The sequence below is a fragment of the Eleutherodactylus coqui genome, chromosome 1, assembly GCF_035609145.1.
Source record: "Eleutherodactylus coqui strain aEleCoq1 chromosome 1, aEleCoq1.hap1, whole genome shotgun sequence".
NCBI lineage: Eukaryota > Metazoa > Chordata > Amphibia > Anura > Eleutherodactylidae > Eleutherodactylus > Eleutherodactylus coqui.
Genome location: NC_089837.1, coordinates 57,474,273 through 57,493,598, shown reverse-complemented (window position 1 = coordinate 57,493,598; position 19,326 = coordinate 57,474,273). Strand labels below are relative to the sequence as shown.

General features: G+C 41.4%; 1 protein-coding gene across 2 annotated transcripts in view; it reads left to right on the top strand.

Annotated features, from left to right (window-relative positions):
• The window catches only part of SPATS1 (spermatogenesis associated serine rich 1), a 34,829-nt gene extending 15,704 nt beyond the window's left edge, over window positions 1–19,125 (top strand). Inside the window, exons 2-7 of one of the 2 annotated variants that reach the window (XM_066589168.1) lie at window positions 2,529–2,667; window positions 4,321–4,442; window positions 6,080–6,244; window positions 12,068–12,185; window positions 17,991–18,053; window positions 18,971–19,125. In XM_066589168.1, coding sequence (XP_066445265.1) covers window positions 2,529–2,667; window positions 4,321–4,442; window positions 6,080–6,244; window positions 12,068–12,185; window positions 17,991–18,053; window positions 18,971–19,094 — 731 coding nt within the window. In that variant the 3' untranslated portion in view covers window positions 19,095–19,125. The remainder of the gene's footprint in view (window positions 1–2,528; window positions 2,668–4,320; window positions 4,443–6,079; window positions 6,245–12,067; window positions 12,186–17,990; window positions 18,054–18,970) is intronic. The other variant, XM_066589169.1, reaches the window with a different exon arrangement.
• The last annotated feature ends 201 nt before the right edge of the window (window positions 19,126–19,326 follow it).

The following is a 19,326-nucleotide window of genomic DNA, read 5'->3' as shown; positions in this document are numbered from 1 at the left end:
GCAGCAAAGAAGCTACTTCTCTCCAAGAAAAATGCAGAGTACAGACTGACTTTCTGTAGCAGTTTTGGGCATGAGGCTGGAGTCTCAGGTGTAATGGCTGCAGGTTCAGAGAGTAGTCAAAGATAAGCCAGAAGTCAGCAACGGAAGGCTTCAGTTTTCAGCACAAATGGATGAGGTGGGTTGTGTAGTCAGAGAGGAAGCCAGAAGTCAGCAACGAGACATTTCGGTTTGCAGTACAAATGGATGAGACAGGTTGTGTAGTCAGTGAGGTAGCCAGAAATCAGTATCAGGAGGTCTTGCAGAAATAGCAGAGGAGTAGGCAACGTGGAGCTTACCCAAACAGTTCTGTGAAGTAGATTAATCGCACACTGGTGCAATGGCAGTATCAGGCTTTTGTAATGAGCCTAATCGGGGACAGAGGGGAGGTCAGGACCAGGAGGCAGGAACTAAATAACCGGGATCATGGAACAAGGCTCATAGTAATGGAATGGTGGCTGGCTCAGACTGGATGGCTCAGTAGTGAGAGCCACTGACTGGAGAGCAGGAGGTCCCTGATTCGATTCCTGACACTTTCTGCAGAAAGTACCGGTATTTGAATGCAGAGGACTGGTTAGTTATTTTCTCTAAAGAAGCCCCCTTCAGACTGTTTGGGACATCTGGAAGAATGGTTGTCTGTGGAAGAAAAGGGGAGCGCTACCATGAATCCTGTGTCATGCCAACAGTAAAGCATCCTGAGACCATTCATGTGTTTGGTAGCTTTTCCTACAAGTGAGTGGGCTCACTCACAATTCTGCCTAAGAACGCTGCCATAAATGAAGAATGAGATCTGCACATCCTCCAGGAGCAACTTTCCCCAGCAATCCAGGTGCGATTTGGCAATAAACAATGCTTTTTCAAGAATGAAGGAGCACCATGTCACAAGGCAAAAGTGATAACTAAGTGGCTTGGTAAACAAAGCATTGAAATTTTGGGTCCATGGACAGGAAACTCCCCAGATCTCAATCCCATTGAGACTGTGGCCAAGCCTTAAAAGTGGGTGGACGAACAAAAGCACAGGAATGGTGAAAAACTCCAAGCACTATCCCTAAATCTTCTTTAGAAGACAGTCCTGGCACTTTCTGGACTTTCTTGAATGTCCTGAAGCCTTCTTCACAGCAACTGAACCCCTTGAAGTCCTTGAAGTTCTTGAGGATGAGAGAAATGGTTGATTTAGGTGCAATCTTACAAACATCAATGTCCTTGCCCGTAAAGCCCCTTTGATACAAAGCAATGATGGAGGTAACCATTAACAGAAGACAACAATGATTTCAAGCACCATCCTCCTTTTGAAGCAACCAGTCTGCTTGTATAAGCCAATTAGCACAAGAGAGTGGTACCAGCTACCTTGTCCTCATTAATACCTTCTTCTGAGCTAATGAGAAGATCACTGAAATTATGTTAGCAGGTAATTTTGTGGCAGGGCTGAAATTCTGTACAAATTAGGTTTTTGTGGTTAAATTAATTTTCATGGCAAGGAATGACTTTGCAATTTATTGCAAGTCATCTAATGCAAATTACCACTGAAGCAGCAGTCTTTATGAAAACCAAAATTTGTGTGTCTCAAATTTTTTGACCATGACTATATTGTTGATTAGTTTGTATAGGAAGCCAGCAGTGTACAGGTAAGCTGATGTGAATTCAATGTGGAGGAATTAAAACCCTTAATATAACTGAGATTTTGCCAGGCAGGGTTAGTTATCTTCCAGTCCATGTTCTAAAGTTGGCTGCCGTGAATCCCACTGCGATCCATAAATCAAAGAATATCCTTTCAAGAGTAAAGACCTGATGAGCTGGTATAGGAGAAAATGGGATTTGATAGCCAGAGTGGAAGGAAGAATACCAGAAGTGACCCATAGGGGAGGAAGTGGTGAAGTAGGTAGAGACTGTTGAACATTCTAACAGAGGTCAGAAGCAGTGTCGTGTCTCCTTGAGGAGAGCACCCAGAAGGGGTGTGAGGACACCTAAAAGCTAAGTAAGGAAAATTATAAGGCAATGCTCCTCTGGGAAATGTATGCAAATCAGAAAGATGGAAAAATACTTCTACAGCGCCATCTATTGGATTTTAACAGTCACACGGTTTGCTGTGTGTAACTGCCAACTTGAGTCACTGCCTTTTTGTGTAATCAGCTGACATCTTGTGTAAGCAACTGCCAAGTGTGTGCCCAATGTGAAGAAGATCCAAGACTCTGTTCACAATAGCACAGGGGTGGACATTACATGTGAAGCCCAATTCCAAAGGAACCTTGTAAACAAAAAGACCCACCAGAATCTTGGTGAGTAAACAATACTTTCAACTGTATCTGTGTCTTAGGGCTTAAAAGGGTGTCTACTCTAGCTCCATGTGCCTCCAATTTCATAGCAGGCATATGGAGGTCACAATTTTTTTTCTAACACTTCAAAAAATTAGGAAAGAATATTCTGGAAAGTTCTTTGAACAAACTTTTTTTTTTATTTAATCAGTAAAATAATACATTCCAAAATATTTACAGATGTTTTAGAACATTGTAACAATTTACTTCATTATGACTGCAACTGCAAGCAAGACAAATGGCATTCTAATCGTGAAGAGGAAAAGGATGAAAGAAGCTTCTTCCCAAATATTCACTGCAATGTCCCCACTTATCCTAAGTAAGTTGCAACTTTTTACTTAACATTTTGAAACCATCAAAGATCTCAAAGCTATGAAAAACTTCACCAAGATTGGCTATTGTTTAACCAGACTTTAGATAGGCAAAAATGAAGGACAAACATTTATGTGATCATTCATCCATTCACTGGGAGGGGGACACTTGTAGTAATGAGAAGTGCCGGGATTTACCCAGGAGTTTAAGGACCAAGCATGGTAAATATATGGTGCTTGGCCTTGGGCTTTAATCCCCGCCGAAAGCAAAAATACATTGCGGGATTAAAGCCTCTGGAATGAAGCAGGAGCAATCCGGGTCCCCGGCTGTCAGACACAGCTGAGGACCTGGAGGAGAAACATTTTTTAACTAAAGAGTGAAAGCAGAAGTGTTAGTTCCGCTATGCAACCCAGCGATAACGTGACCACCGGGTGCCACCTGTTGCAGCAGAGCTGCAGGGTCCTAGCAGACCCAGATCAGTTCTGACAGTGATTTCTGGTCACACTAGGGAGATGTTTTCCCCTGTAACTGGGGTACCTATGGATGCCCTAGTTACAGTGGAAAAGTGTGAAATTAAACAAAAATAAAAGACAATGTGAATGACCCCCAGAGACTTTATAAATAATGCTGCAAAAAATAGGGTAGTGAAACTGAAGAGCCAATAAACAGCCAGTGCATTGGGGAGGCAGGATTTATGAATTCACTGAACCACGGCACTGATTGGCAAATTCATAAAGCACACCTCCATAATGCACTGGCTGTTGATTGATTCGCTAGCCACTGTTCAGCCAATCAATGCAGTGCTGGATGAACCAATCACAAACATCACATTGGTTCATCAAGCACTGCAGTGATTAGCTGAGCAGCGCTGGATGAACCAATCAGAGCCATCACTTCCTGGAGGCGGGATTTATGAATCCCGCAACCAGGAAGTGATTTTTCTGTGGGCAAATGAGGACTGCAGGATGCCCGGTGGAGCTCTGGAGAGCAGCGAGAGGACCTGTACCGAGCCTCTTAGGTAAGTATTCCCCCTTTTTTTTTAGTACAGCTAGGGCTTAGTTTCGGGGCAGGGTTTATTTTCTAATGTTAAAGTTGCACTGCATTGCACGAAAACATGGGCTACAAAAAAATCATAAGTCGTGGCAATAGAGAGCATTCCGCTATTATTTTTCCTCCCAAGATAGCACCAGAGAAAACAGCGCTAATATGAAGGAACCCATTGGACAGCATGGGCTTCACATACATGCATTTTCTCATGCTATCGCATTGTGGCAAAATAGCGTGCTTTTGTCACCCGTGTGAAAGCGGCCTAAATCACTTAGCTTAACAGAGAGAGCTGCATCCATGTATCTGTAGGTAGCTGCAGCAGCATCACTTTTTAAGAGCAGCTACTAGCTGCTAGAATCGGACCTCTATTCTCTGATAGGTTGAGTTTCTAGAAGCAGGGTGGTTGTAACACCTTATGGGGCTCAGTGAAAAGATTCCATGAATACCTTCTATCTCTTCCATAAATGTCTGGTATATCTGAGTCCCACCTCTGGTACCTATCTCCAGAATGAGGGTCGCTCAACCCCATTAAAGATGTTGTACAAAGCCATAATATGGTGTAGAAAGCCTCATATAGACTAAAGAAATCATACTTTCCTATTGTTCTCCACAGTTATCAAGATGGGAAACCCTGTATCCGATGGCTGCCTTCACCTCGATATTCAGAAGCTCCATTGCCTCATATAAAGGACATAAAATTCCCAGAGCAAATTAGACTTCAGCGAACTTATCCAAGTGAGCACAATGACGAAGTGTATCAGGGGAATTCATAATTGCTTATTGTTTGACCACTGTAGATGGTAGTGAAGTGACCCTCCGTTACAATCAAAATTATTTACCCTCCCATTGCAAATTAGGTTAATTTGCCAAATGTACAAACTTTCAGCTGTTTGTAAAAAACAATCAAACGAGAACAATTGAAATAGCTCAACACAACTAATATAACAAGTAGTTTCTCCAAATTTAGTGCAAAATGCCACTTTTAATGACTACTACCATCTCCCAATTATTCAACCCCCTGAATAGAATCCCTCATTAGAGCACACATTTGCAAATTAGGTGTTCTCTGAAGCAGGGGCGTAGCTAAAGGCTCTTGGGCCCGGGTGCAAAGGTTTATCTTGGGGCCCCAACGTCTCTTAACCCCTTAACGCAGAGGCGTAACGTGAAGCTCCTGGTCCCAAGTGCAAAACCTGTAACAGGGCCCCCAACTATAATGCATTTTTCATAGTACTGGGCTCCCTATATGGAGAGGAGAGGCCTTATGGGCCCCCAGGTGCAACCGCATCCCCTATAGTTATGCCAGTGCTCTGAGGAATAATGAAGGGCTTCATTAATTGCATCAGATGTGTTTGAGATAAAAAAAAACATCAAATACCTGGACTGCCTAGGGCTCTGTTGACATTTGATTGCTTCTTAGAAATGTGACTACAAGTACCATTGACACAGTACTGTTGGGCACATAAGTTTGCATGTTCACCTTATGTTTCTTCTCATTCTTCTGCTCCTCTGAAGAAAGAGGAAGCAGCATGGTGGTTAGCAGTGTTGCCTTACAGCACTGGAGTCCTAGGTTCAAGTCTACATAGAGTGTGTATGTTCTCTTTGTGTTCCTCCTCCTCTATAGACAGAAGAAGCATTGTGGTTAGTGAAGTTGCCTTGCAGAGAACGAGTTCTAGCTTCAAAATGACCAAAAACAACAGTAGCATGGAGTTTTCCAATTCTATGCAGATGTTGTCCTTAGTCAGATTTGAACCCAGCACCCCAGTGCTACAAGGCAACAGAGGAGAAGGTACCATCGCTTAGTTGTAGCAGGATATGCTTTTGTCCTGGGACAAGAATTCTGCCCTCAAGTGGATGCATTTGCTCATTTTCTACTATAGTCACCATCCTGGGACAGACTACTATCTATAATATATATCTCTGGAATGTTCTAGAAACTGCAAATAGAGGTCCTAATAGAGCTATACTAGTGGCTACAACTACACCCAACACCCAATTTGCCCCTTGCAAATTACCTAATAGAAGTGGCTGATAAAAAAAATTCTGCTATTTATTGCAGCGTTTAGTGAGTTTTCACACTGAAATCGAGTTGAAGATTAGAGTATGACTTGTGTCCAGTACTGTCTATGATGCAAGGAGCTCTCGCACAACAGGGTCACTTTACATTGACTTCTATAGAAAACCACTGTTGCAGAACCATTTTGGATCCCATGAAATCTGCAGTCAGTTGGAACGTTTGATGATTCATTTTGCATATTCTGTAAATTCCCTGCCTGTCATGTGATACAAACTGTTCTACAATAACCACTTCCCATAAACTTACAGCCTAGAAGAACATACAATAAAACCCGTTACATGTCCCCTATCTGTTGCAGGAAGCTGCCTCCATGTTGGAAGTGAATGGAGTTTTTATCCAAACTTTGGATGCCCCTTTACTTACCATGCTGGGAAACGGTGTATCTTCGGGGGTGTTCACAAGAGCAGCCTGGTGGGCTCACAGGTCCAAACACTGACAATGAGCACTGGAAAGAAGAAGAAAGGTCAGTGTACCTATAGATGGATCCATGTGCTGGGAGAACAATGGAGTCTAGGCGCTCATGTCCAAGGGCGTTTTTTGCACAGCCGTGTGATATGTGGTGAATGGAGTTGATGACAGTCAATGGGCTTCCATTGATCCATGCACATGTGCGTGTAGCTTCTGCATATAGATACGCACACGAAATAGATCGCAGCATGCTATTTTCTCTGCATACCACGCAGCATGAGCCCTATACATTTGTACAGGCAGCGTATGCAATGCTGTCCATACGCAATACATTGCATATGGGCGGTATTTTCATGCGCAACTCCAATATGAAACAAAGCGGGGAACTGAAAAAAAAAGTCACATTGCGCATATCAATGTGCGTGTGATATGTGAGCATGCACAGTGCACTTGCTGCTGGCAGACTGGGTATTTACAAACACCGGTAAAACGCTGCTGGAAGATCTGCAGCGTTTTCCCAATACGGCCTTTTCCTATTTAACACCTATAGAATGGTTGTGCCAAATTTCAGGTTTGTACGACATCGGTAAGTTAGAGAATTAGATTACGTACATTACATAAGGGTCACATACTTTTGCACTTAGCATTGAATAATCAAGTTGTGACCCCTTTGCTTTTCCTATTTAGGACCTAAAGAATGGTCATGCCAAATTTCATGTTTGTATAAAATCGGGAAGTTAGAGAATTAGTAGTGAGTTAGTAAGTGAGTGAGTGTTCAAAGGGTGTTTGCCTTTCTATCTATCTATCTATCTATCTATCTATATATCTATCTATCTCTCCCATAGCTATCTATCTCATATCTATCTATCTATCTATCTATCTATCTATCTATCTATCTATCTATCTATCTATCTATCTATCTATCTATCTATCCATCTCATATATATCTACCTATCCCATATCTATTGATTTACCTATCCCATATCTATTGATCTACCTATCCCATATCTATCGATCTATCTCATATCTATCTATCTATCTATCTCACATCTATCTATCTATGTATCTATGTATCTATCTATCTATCTCCTATCTATTTATCTCATATCTATCTATGTATCTATCTAACTCATATCTATGTATCTATCTATCTATCTCCTATCTATCTATCTATCTATCTATCTATCTATCCATCCATCTCATATATATCTACCTATCCCATATCTATGGATTTACCTATCCCATATCTATTGATCTACCTATCCCATATCTATCGATCTATCTCATATCTATCTATCTATCTATCTATCTATCTATCTGTCTATCTATCTATCTCCTATCTATGTATCTATCTATCTATCTCCTATCTATCTATCTATCTATCTCATATATATCTACCTATCCCATATCTATTGATTTACCTATCCCATATCTATTGATCTACCTATCCCATATCTATCGATCTATCTCATATCTATCTATCTATCTATCTATCGTCTATCTATCTATGTATCTAATCTATCTATCTATCTATCTATCTATCTATCTATCTCCTATCTATCTATCTCATATCTATCTATGTATCTATCTATCTATCTATCTATCTCATATCTATCTATCTCATATCTATCTATCTATCTATCTATCTATCTATCTATGTATCTATCTATCTCCTATCTATCTATCTCATATCTATCTATGTATCTATCTATCTCCTATCTATCTATCTATCTATCTATCTATCTATCTATCTATCTATCTATCTCTATCTATCTCCTATCTATCTCATATCTATCTATCTCTCATGTATGTCTATCTTATATTATTTCAAGGACATTGGGTGATTCTGTTATTTCACAAAAGTCATTCAGTTATTAGCTCTGTATTCATAAAAAATGTGAACAGAATTGTTATTGCCACTTTCTGTATGTTTATTAGTACTTTTCCCAAATGCCATTTTAAAGTAATTTCGCCGTTACAAAACTACTAGAGTGTCATATTCTCTACTGTAATGTAATGTTCCCAGCATGCAGTTCCATAAATCATCCAAAAGAGGGAGCCTGTGCTTAATAGTTTGTAAATTATGGCAGTAGTTCCCTACTTTTAAGAGGCTATTTCACAAGAAAATCTGATAACCTGTCTCCAAGACTCCTTGCGCTCTTCTTCCAGTAATGAATATTTCACACTTCTTTTTATAACTGAAAAATTGAATGAGCCAGCAAAATAGAGGAAAACAGCAATAGACAACTAAACACCTTGGTCGTCAAAATGCTGTAAAAAATAGCATTACTCTCCAGCGGAGAAGTCAACAAGTCAGCAAGTTCAATGACACATTATGAGATGAGAGCGCTGTGGTGGAAACTCAGTCTCAATCAGTCTGTCCCTTAGGTCAGCTGGCGCTCATTACTCTCCCATGACCGCTCAACACTAACAGGGGTATTCTCTCCATCCATAGGGAACATCCAACAATATGTTGTGCCACTCATTGGCTCTGGGGCCCCAACACAAGTAATGATCAGTGGTAACGCCCCTGCACTTCATGCACTGTCTGAGGCTCCTTAGACAGATTCCTTAAAGTACATCTGCACTTTCCAAAGACTTTTCAAAATAATTTGTCGTGTGTGCATGAGGTATAACACTATTTCTGACCATTGTATGACTTTTATCCTGTATTTATCACCATTTTCCCCATTGCAGGCTGTATACCTAATTCTCAGTCTTCCCTGAGCTAGTGGTTGTAGACTAGCTGCTATGATGTCTCCATACACTGTACACATAGGGGAGGGAGCAGGATATCTTCTCCTGTATCTCTCTGTAACACATCCTCAAAAGTAACAGCATCATGTAGGACATTCTACAGCAGTACTGAGCAGTATTGATGTGATTCCAGTAGCAGTGACACAGTAAAACCCTCGTTATTGGCTGCAGCACTGCCTGTGTGAGTCTCTTTACTTCTGTCTCCCTCTTAAATAGCTACCTCTTCCCCATCAATTCTCCATAGACTTCTATGGGCAGCATCAAACAAAAACAACCTTCATTCCCTGTTATCAGTCTCAGTGTACCTTTTTTTTTTTACTGGAGATGGACTTTACTTGACAACAGGTACCGGATATAAATGTATGTTTAGGTACATAAAATGATTTACACTTTTGCTATTTATCACATTTGCTATGACCTAAATATAAGTTGTCTTAAAGTGCAGTCACCATTCAATGCCGCCAGGAGCTGAGCTTCCCTATCATCGCTGAAGACTGCTAGGGAAAGCCACTACCACACAACATCAGCATCATGATATATCAACATCGCAAGTTGGAAATAAGGAAAAAGAGCCGCCCCAGTGAAGTTCTCTTCTACAATGAATGGTTAGCGGCAGGTTTTCTATGATCATCGTCATGTCAAACATCTTTATATAAATCAGTAGTGCAGGTGACTATAAGAAGCTTTCCAAAAGATCTTATCAGAGAAAAATGCCTTTCTTTCCACTTATTGGGCTCCTTCATACCCCTCGTTCCCCACCCTCCCCCTGCCCTCATAAACGGCTAAAAGACGGACTAAACTGATAGATCAGATTACATGCTGCCATTAGAAGTCTATGAAAAGGGGATGGAGAAGGAGGAAGGTGGAGCTACAGAGAGACACACACAGAGGCTGGTCCAGCTAATAGTGAGTTTCCTATCTCACCAAAGTGCTTTTTTCATATTAGTACCATTCAGTACTTTTCTTTAATGTCATATATGGTGTTGTTGCTGCTCTCTGAATGATAGACAGTTAGGGAGCAGAATCTGCTGTTTCTTCCATGTGCAATGTATAGAGACATTAAAGCTAGCCTATAACCACCAGCTCAGAGACAACTGAGAATTGGACATATAGCTTGCAAAGGGGAAGACTAGTAAATAAGTAATATAATGGCGAGAACTAGTGTTGTCTCTCAGGTACACAAACAACAGCTTATTCTGAAAAGTCACGTGAAACGACCAACAAGCTTTAGGCAACACATATAAGATAAGGAGCTGAGTGGTCCAAGGAGGTTCCACTATCTTCCACATGTGTGAATGATCACTTGGGCAGCTTCTATTTTAAACGGTTAGGTTAAAATGGGACATAAATGTTGCATATTTTACGTGTGAGGGCAATTTCACTCTGAAATTGTGCAACAAAGTACAGTAGAATGGAAGTGAATAATGCATTAAAACCTCTTTCTTTCTAAGCCTTAGGGCTCCTACCTACTGGCGTTTTTTTCCCCGCTTGCGCTGCGAAAGCAAGTGAAAACACTCGCCTCGCAGTGCAAGAAAAACGCTGTAACATTGACAGTGTTTTCAATGGGGCCAGCGGCAGCAGTGCTAGCCAATTGAAAACGTAGGGAGAATATCACAGACTTCTGCCACAGCTGTGACAGATGTGACAGCTGTGGAAGGAGTTTCCTTCATCCCCGCAGATTCATCAATGAATAGCTAAGTTCTGTCTGTAATTGGCTTAGTGCTTAGCCAATCAGCACAGCCCTTTCAGGAGGCAGGATTTTTAAATCCCCGCCTGCTGAAAGTGCTGGACAGCAGTGCAGGGGAGCCAGCCGGAGGACGCGCTTGAGCGGCAGAGGTGAGTAAAGTTTTCTTGTTTTTTTTTTAACCAGCTAGGGATGATTTTCAGAGAAGGACTTATATTTCAGCCCTTCCCCGAAAATCATTCTGCAGGGGTTGGCACAAACCACTGCTTTCAATGGGGCCGGCAGCAGCGCCGACTCCATTGAAAGCAATGGGATAGCATGCTGGACTTCTGCCACAGCTGTCAAAGCTGTGACAGCTGTGGCAGAACTCTGCAATATACTCCCTATGTTTTCAACGGGGCTAGCGCTGCTGCCGCTGGCCCCATTGAAAACACTGGCGATATCACAGCGTTTTTCTTGCGCTGTGAGGCGAGTGATTTCTCTTGCTCTCACAGCGCAAGAGAAAAAAAGACGCCTGTGGGTAGGAGCCCTTAAAGGGATTCTGTCATCATCTGTTTTCAGCCCTCACTGAGATCACATAAAGTAGGGACAGTCACACTGATTACAGTCATGTGTCTGCTATATGTATCTGTGCAGTAGTTTGGGAGGAACTTGCATTTGTTAGTAGCAACCACACTGAACTAGTCCTGCATATTCTTGGGCTGCAGCTAGTCACACCCACCCATCCTCTAGCCAATGATTGACTGCTCTTTCTGTATGCACAGTAATGGGCAGGCAGCTGTCAGTCAGTGGTTGGAGGGCAGGGTAGGTGGGACTAACCTGCAGCTCATGAATATCCAAGACTTCTTTTAGTAGTCCTCTGTGTATGTGCTGCTATTGATAAAATATATGTTTCTCCAAAACTACTGCACAGATCCACAAAGTAGACCTATCCCTGTAATCAGTGTGACTGCCACTATGCCATGCTGCCTTCAGAGAGGACTGCAATAAGATGATGACAGAGTCTCGTTAAGCCTCTGAAAACCTGTGCAGTGGCTGCAGTAACCTCCATGGGGGAGATTTTTTATCTGATTGTTTCATCCTCTTCTTGCCAATGTTTGCACCATTACCATTCACTTTGCTCCTTGCAGTTCTGGAAAGTTAGTTTCTGTAATTTAGGCATACCTTGAAGTTGTTGGGCCCAATACAAAATCTATAGCCGGGCCCACAACTATAATGCTTCATTCATAGTACTGGTTGACCTATATGGGGATGAAAAACCGTATGGGCTCCCCAAAGGCTGCAGGGCCCAGGTGGGACCATTGAAACTCTTTAACATTAAGCTGGCCGTTTTGTCCATAGCAGCAAATCACAGTTTTGATTTCTTAGAATCCTCTGACCAGTTTTTCATATTTGTTTGAAAATACAAATATGTTTTTTTTTTAAATTCTATTCTAGTTTTTGATCTTCGAAACGGGATCCCTGAAGCTTATCCGGGTGATAAACCTTTCCACTCAGTAGAATACAGTCCTGATTTTCACAAACTTGGTTCTGCAATGCCGGTGGTAATTTCTAGGTGCGTACGCATAATTAGAACAATTTTGTAATTCTAATGCCTATATTATTAGTTTGCTTCTAATACAACTGCATTTATATAGCTATTATATATAATATACGTAATATAGATGTTACTGATAACCTCAGGATAGGTCATCAATACAGATTGTCGGGGGTCTGCTGTGATGAGCCGTTTTTAGTGTCCAAAGCTGCAGACAGCTCCATGCATTGCACAGTGGCCTGGGTTAGTATTGCAGGCTAAATTCCATTTACTTAAATGGGACGCAGCCTGCAGTACCAATCCAGGCCACTGAACAATGTGCCTACTCTTGGCAGCAAAACCAAGACACTGGCCCAGACGAGCAGGTAATCACCAGGGGTCCGGGCACCAGACTTCTGTTCATCCACTACTGATGACTTATCCTGAGAATATGTTAAAATAGCTAGAACTGGGACAACCCCTTTAAGGTCTGTGTTATGTGCTTCTGCTAAATTAAAATCTACTGTAGGTACAACAAATTAGAGGAGTTTCTTGAAGTTCCTGGACCTAATGCTAAATTTGTAACAGCTATCATGTTCTATTTGCAATAAAGGGGTCGTCTTATGTGGTAGAGGGACCTTTTGGGCATCAGGATGCAGATGTGATTGTGCCTGTGATAAGAATTGGGGACATCCTCTGTCCTATACAAACGCTTGAATCGGTTGGCAGGCTCATGTCAGATTGTGTCTGGGTCAGCACCAGAGAAAGTGTCATGGTGCTCTTATGTTCAACAGCAGGAAGTGAAGTCATCAACCTCTCGTGCCCAGGATCTGGCCATGATAGAGCAGGGGTTGGTAGGTGGGCCATTTACTGGATTCTTGGTATGGTCACCCACCATAGCCAACAAGGGAAACTCTTGTCCCCAGACATTATGACACTGGTAACTGTATTAGATTTGGTGGACAATAAACAAACAGTGCAATATCAGGCCGACAAATGTCCTTCAAAATTCCATATATGGAGGAGGAATAGTTCATAACAAGTCACCGAGAAATACACAGAACGAGATTTTATGGCCTAACTGAGGTGTTAACATCCTACTGGTTCGGGTCACAATTACTCCATGGGTCAGAAAGATCCAACCATACAACAGGCTCGAAATGTGCAGCAGAGGAACGAGTGCAGATTTCCCCTATAGGGTAAACCAGAACAGTCCCTATCCTTAACATGCCTGTAGGGCTCTGCAACTCTCAACAGATGTCTCAGGAGCTTCTTCTCACACGCTGTCCAGCTCCTCTTTCTACTCTGACTGCCCTTCTCCCGAAAACCAGTCCGAGGTCACGTAACACAGAGCCTGCTGCTCCCTGAACCCTGCTCCCCAGCTGGACTGCAATAGAGAACTACAACACACTCCAAATTAGCAGTCACCTATAACAATGATCCCCTTTTACACAGGTGTGCCTATTACCTCTATACCCACTAGAACTTGTGCTTTAGATGGTTGACAAGGCAAATTAAAGGGTTATTCCAAGAACAAAGCCAAATTCCAAAATAGTCAAAAGTCATTATAGTAAATTCATTTATTACCTTTCATCTGCTTTTTCTGTCCTCCCCATTCTGTGTGAGTTTGGAAAAATAAAGCAGGAAGATAGGTCCTGCCCTATCTTTCTCGCACGTAGAAATAACATGCGGGAATCCAGATAGTGGAAACAAAACCAATGGTTTCGTTTTGTCCATTTATGCATAACGGAGCTAAAGGCCCATTTAAACGCAAAGATAATTGTTCAAAAGATAGGTTTTGAGCGATTGTTTTGCATAAACTGCTAATGGACACTGATGTCCATTCACAGCTTATCACCTTCATTTGCATGTAAATGAGCCTCCTGGACCTGTATGCAGAAAACAGCAGGTGGTCGCAGGGCTGCAAGCTGAATAGAATGTAATCAGCGCTCCCGTGGAGAATACAGTACCATGGACAGCAAACATAGCATGTGGTCTGTGTTATCTTCTCTCCAGCTGAAGGATGGATTTTATGCTCACCTAAAAATCATCCTTCAGCCGAACAGTGAAAAATGGAAGCATTTACACACAACAATTATCGCTCAAACAATGGCTTTTGAGCAAATTTTGAGCGATAATCGTTGCGTGTAAATGGCCCTTAAAACACACCTATCTGTTTAAGCCCTCACATCAGAGGAAGTCTCAAAATCAGGACCAGAGGGGTGGTGTGAGGCACAGTGATTGAAGCACAAACACTCATTACAGGTAAACAAAAGGCATTGTTGAATGCTTCACTAAGGCTGTGGTATAAGTATAGAAGTTTGTAGGGTCCTATCATACCCTTCAAGCATCAGGCCTCCATGATTATGTACAGATATTGTATCATGTATTAAGACTTCGGTTATTGGAAGCTGGTTTCTTACAAGACGCTCGGGATTTAAAAAAAAAGTTTCCTAGCTATTTGAGGCACTTAACTAAGTTACTTGTAAGATTTTTGTTGTCTCGCACGTTATGCAACATGCAGCTGGTGCGCACATTACACGGTTTAAATAAGAAACAATTCCCTGAATCAGCAGTAAATTTGTCGTCGCCAGGAACATTTTGGCTGGCGACACTTTTCAGGAGAGCCGCATTGTTATTAGGGAAGTGCTAACAGTGCAGGAGCTTTATGAACCTAAACATTTAGGCAAGAATCCAAATGATCAGGTATTTGTGTACAAGTTTCCTCCGCATTGTGTCGCACCAACTAAGAGTTTTCTTCTTAATTTCTAAGAGACTTTGTCATCACATTTTCATTACTTCTAGTGGTACTTATCATGATTATCAGTATTATCATGTAATTATAATTAAATAATCAGTGGTAGAATTATAATTAGTTTTGTCGAAACTGCTGACGCACTATGTAGGGTGCTTTTATCCCTCTTTGGGTGCATGCCACAAGTATTCAGAGGTAGGGCTTCTGCTCTCTCTTTCCATCCAGCTGCTCCACAGCTCTGATTTACAGTTTGGCTTTGGAACCATAGTATTGCAACCAGTGTGGGCAGAACGTGGTCAAGGGAAGCCAGGGGTCAGTACACAGATAGAATCAGGTGTAGTAGAGAGGAACAGGCAGATAGCATAGACAGGGGAAGCCAGAGGTTGGTACATTGGTAGTATCTGTTGTAGTACAGAGAAGCAGGCAAGTAGCGTAGTCACGGGAAGCCAGAGGTCAGTACATGAGTAGTATCTGTTGCAGTACAGAGGAGCAGGCAGGTAGCATAGTCAGGGGAAGCCAGAGGTCAGTACATGGGTAGTGATTTTCTGGTTGGACACTATAGCTATCTATGAATCATCGCGAGAGCCGTCCGGAGACACAGAGGGAGCGCGCTCCCTCTGTGAACTCTTTCCCTGCCGCGATCTACTCTGATCGCAGCAGAGAAGGGGTTAACAGCGATAGTGCGAGGTCAGTCATGATCTCGTGCTATCCCGATGACGTAAGGGTACGTCATTTTGCGCGAAGTATCAGCCTGCCATGACGTACCTTTACGTCATAGGGCGGGAAGGGGTTAAATTTCCAAATCTGCTCCTTCTTTTTGAATAACCCTGTGTTAATACTAGTAATGATTTATTTTGCTACAGTTCATATAATTGCATGTCTGGTATTCCAGGAGCATTTTGTTCCCCTTATAAGGAGCGCTGTCCAGGATAAATCCAGCAAAAAGGTTCCTCAAATATTAATACTTCTTGCTGTATGTCTTGTATGTAGCTGTGGTGAAAGCCTTCCCTCTAGAAAAATAGCAGAGCTAAAAAAAATGCCCAAACCTAGAAAAGAACATAAAACAATACATTTTATTACAGGACGATAACAAATCCATATCGTATACATTTATAGATGCAGCAATTTTTACTTTGATTGTGATATCACGGCGCAGAAAGTTATTTTATTTTAACCCATTAAAAGGCTCTTGTTCTTTTATCTTAACACAACAAAACCCATTGTAAAAATGTGTGTAAATGAACCACCTTGATCGCGTGTCTGTCACGCTTTTGTCAAAACTGCTGACGCACTATGTAGGGTGCTTTTATTCCTCTCTTGGTGCATGCCACAAGTATTCGGAGGTAGGGCTTCTGCTTTCTCTTTCCATGGACCTGCTCCCACATCTCTGATTTACAGTTTGGCTTTGGAACCATAGTATTGCAACCAGTGTGGGCAGAACGTGGTCAAGGGAAGCCACAGGTCAGTACACAGATAGAATCAGGTGTAGTAGGGAGGAACAGGCAGATAGCATAGACAGGGGAAGCCAGAGGTTGGTACATTGGTAGTATCTGTTGTAGTACAGAGAAGCAGGCAAGTAGCGTAGTCATGGGAAGCCAGAGGTCAGTACATGAGTAGTATCTGTTGCAGTACAGAGGAGCAGGCAGGTAGCATAGTCAGGGGAAGCCAGAGGTTGTTACACAGGTACTATCTGGTGCAGTACAGAGGAGCAGGCAGGTAGGTAGTAAGGGGAAGCCAGAGTTCAGTACATAGGTAGTATCTGTTGCAGTACAGAAGAGCAGGCAGGTAGCGTAGTCAGGGGAAGCCAGAGGTTGTTACACAGGTAGTATCTGTTGAAATACAGGGAAGAGGAGCGTTAGATTCTCCTCAGACTGCACGTATCGAAGTCCCTCTGCAGAATATGCCACCCCCATTCTCCTCACTTTTTACCCTTAAAGGTAATACCCCTTTTTATTCAAATTTATCCCCAGACTGGAGGTTGCAGCCCCTTCTTAACCTTAAAGGCATGTTCCTTCCCTGCATTCCATGGCTGCTTCCTTATGTACTTTACAGCTTTTCAGTATATGCAGCCAGAGGTCAGTTATATTCTCCTCAGTATATACACATAGAGGTGAGGCAGATTCTCCACATTATATACACATAGAGAAGTGTTAGATTCCCCTCACTATATACACATAGAGGTGAGGTAGATTCTCCCCAGTAAATGCACACAGAGGTTAGTTAGCTTCTCCTCAGTACATACACATAGAGGTCAGTTAGATTTTCCTTAGTATATACACATAGAGGTCAGTTAGATTCTCCTTAGTATATACACATAGAGGTCAGTTAGATTCTCCCTAGTATATACAGATAGAGGTCAGTTAGATTCTCCCTAGTATATACACATAGAGGTCAGTTAGATTCTCCCTAGTATATACACATAGAGGTCAGTTAGATTCTCCCTAGTATATACACATAGAGGTCAGTTAGATTCTCCTTGGTATATCTACATAGAGGAGCTTTGGATTCTCCTCAGTATACAAATAATTTCCCTAGGCTTTATGGTTTCTGAGAAAAGAACTATCTCATGTATCAGATTTTTTTCTTACTTAGAATTGAATATTGAAGTTGCAATCCCTTTATTTTCCTACTTAGGATGTAAAGAATGGTCGTGCCAAATTTCATATTTGTGAAGTTCAGATGTATGTTATAAGTTACATTACATAGGGGGTCAATTACTTTTGCACTTAGAATTGAATAATCCAGTTCATAGTTTGTAAAGAATGGGTGTGCCACATTTCATGTTTGCACGACACCGGAAAGTTACATAACATACAGGTCACTAACCTTTGCACTTAGCATTAAATAATCAAGTTGCGACCGCTCTAGGCTTGCTATTTATGACCTAGAATATTATCATGTCAAATTTGACAAATTAAATAATCAAGTTGTTTTATTTTCCCATTTAGGACCTAAAAAATGCTTGTGACAAATTTCTTGTTTGTACGACATCGGAAGTTGGAAAATTAGTGGCGAGTCAGTCAGTGAGGGCTTTCGTACATTATAGCATATTATGTTACATTATCTTTTATTATCTCATTTTGTTATAGGGAATCCTATAAGATCAAAGCTGATACATTCATTCCCCTTCAAAAATTACCCAAGAGACCAAGGTAAGTGTCCAGACATTTTGTCACCAATTACAATGAACAGGGTCAATTTTTGAGGATGCCATGTTGGACAGTTGCCCAGGGTCATTGTTTAATAAAAAGGGAATCCCAGGAGCAAACTAAAATCACTCTTTATTATTAAGCGATTAGCGACGTATGGGGGTTTTATTTGGGAATTTAATTTAATAAGAATATTATGCCAGCATTATATGGTCTCTCTAAGGGAATATTATTTGAATGCCACAATTTATCTAGGCATTATACGGTGATGTGCGTTGTATATGGAAGTTTTATTGTAGCACTAGATGGTGGTATGGTAGCTTTATATAGGCTAAAATTACAAGAGAAAATGAGGGTGGAGAGGGGGGGATAAGGTCAGGAGCTCATTTTCTAAAAAATTGGTCCCGATTATGAAATTCTAAGATGACTGAAATTTTATTATCATAAGTATTAAAAATAGACCAACTCGGCTTGGCTACATTGGTATTGAGCTGTTGGTTTTTATTTCTGTGTTTTTCTTTATGCCCTTTGTCCCATGAACAACCTGGATTATTTGGACAGACATTTCTAAGTATATTGAGAAATGCTGGCCCATTTGCAAAGTTTAAACATGAGATGAAACATGACAGTATATATAATGCATCATATGTAATGACTGAAGGATCAGACTACACTGGGTTTGTTTGTAGTCTGTTACCATGGAGATACGTAGATCCGCAAAGCATCTGTACACAACAAAAGCTAGGATATTTTTGATCAATAATAATGTATTTTCTTCATTTTTTTAAATTTTAGATGGACATAGGAATTAGCCATAGCTTGAAAATGCTACTAATGTATAGATAGGGGAGGTTACCGTTTTGTTCTATTAAAATGACATTTCATCATCACATATTCTCTTCTGTCTTTTTGTCCAAAAGTATTCCATACAAAGTCAAGATCCACATGCAAAACATGGAAGAAGAGAAAAGAGATGTGGAAGAACTCAATAGATGGAAACCAGCCCAGCGTTCCTTTCTCTTTGAATTACCTGGAAATGGGTGAAAATAAAAATTGATACAAATGCAATGGATAGGATTTCCAGCAGTGTGCAAAGTCTTCTTGTTACAGTTCATTTAACCATTACATATGCTGCCCACCAGCTGAATTATATCAAACCTCAACCTAAAATTACATCAAAGGCTGAATTCACACGGGCAAGCGTGATATAGGACCGTGAAACTCGGCCCGATATTGCACTCAGGAACGTGCAATGTCCCCAATGATATGAGGGAGA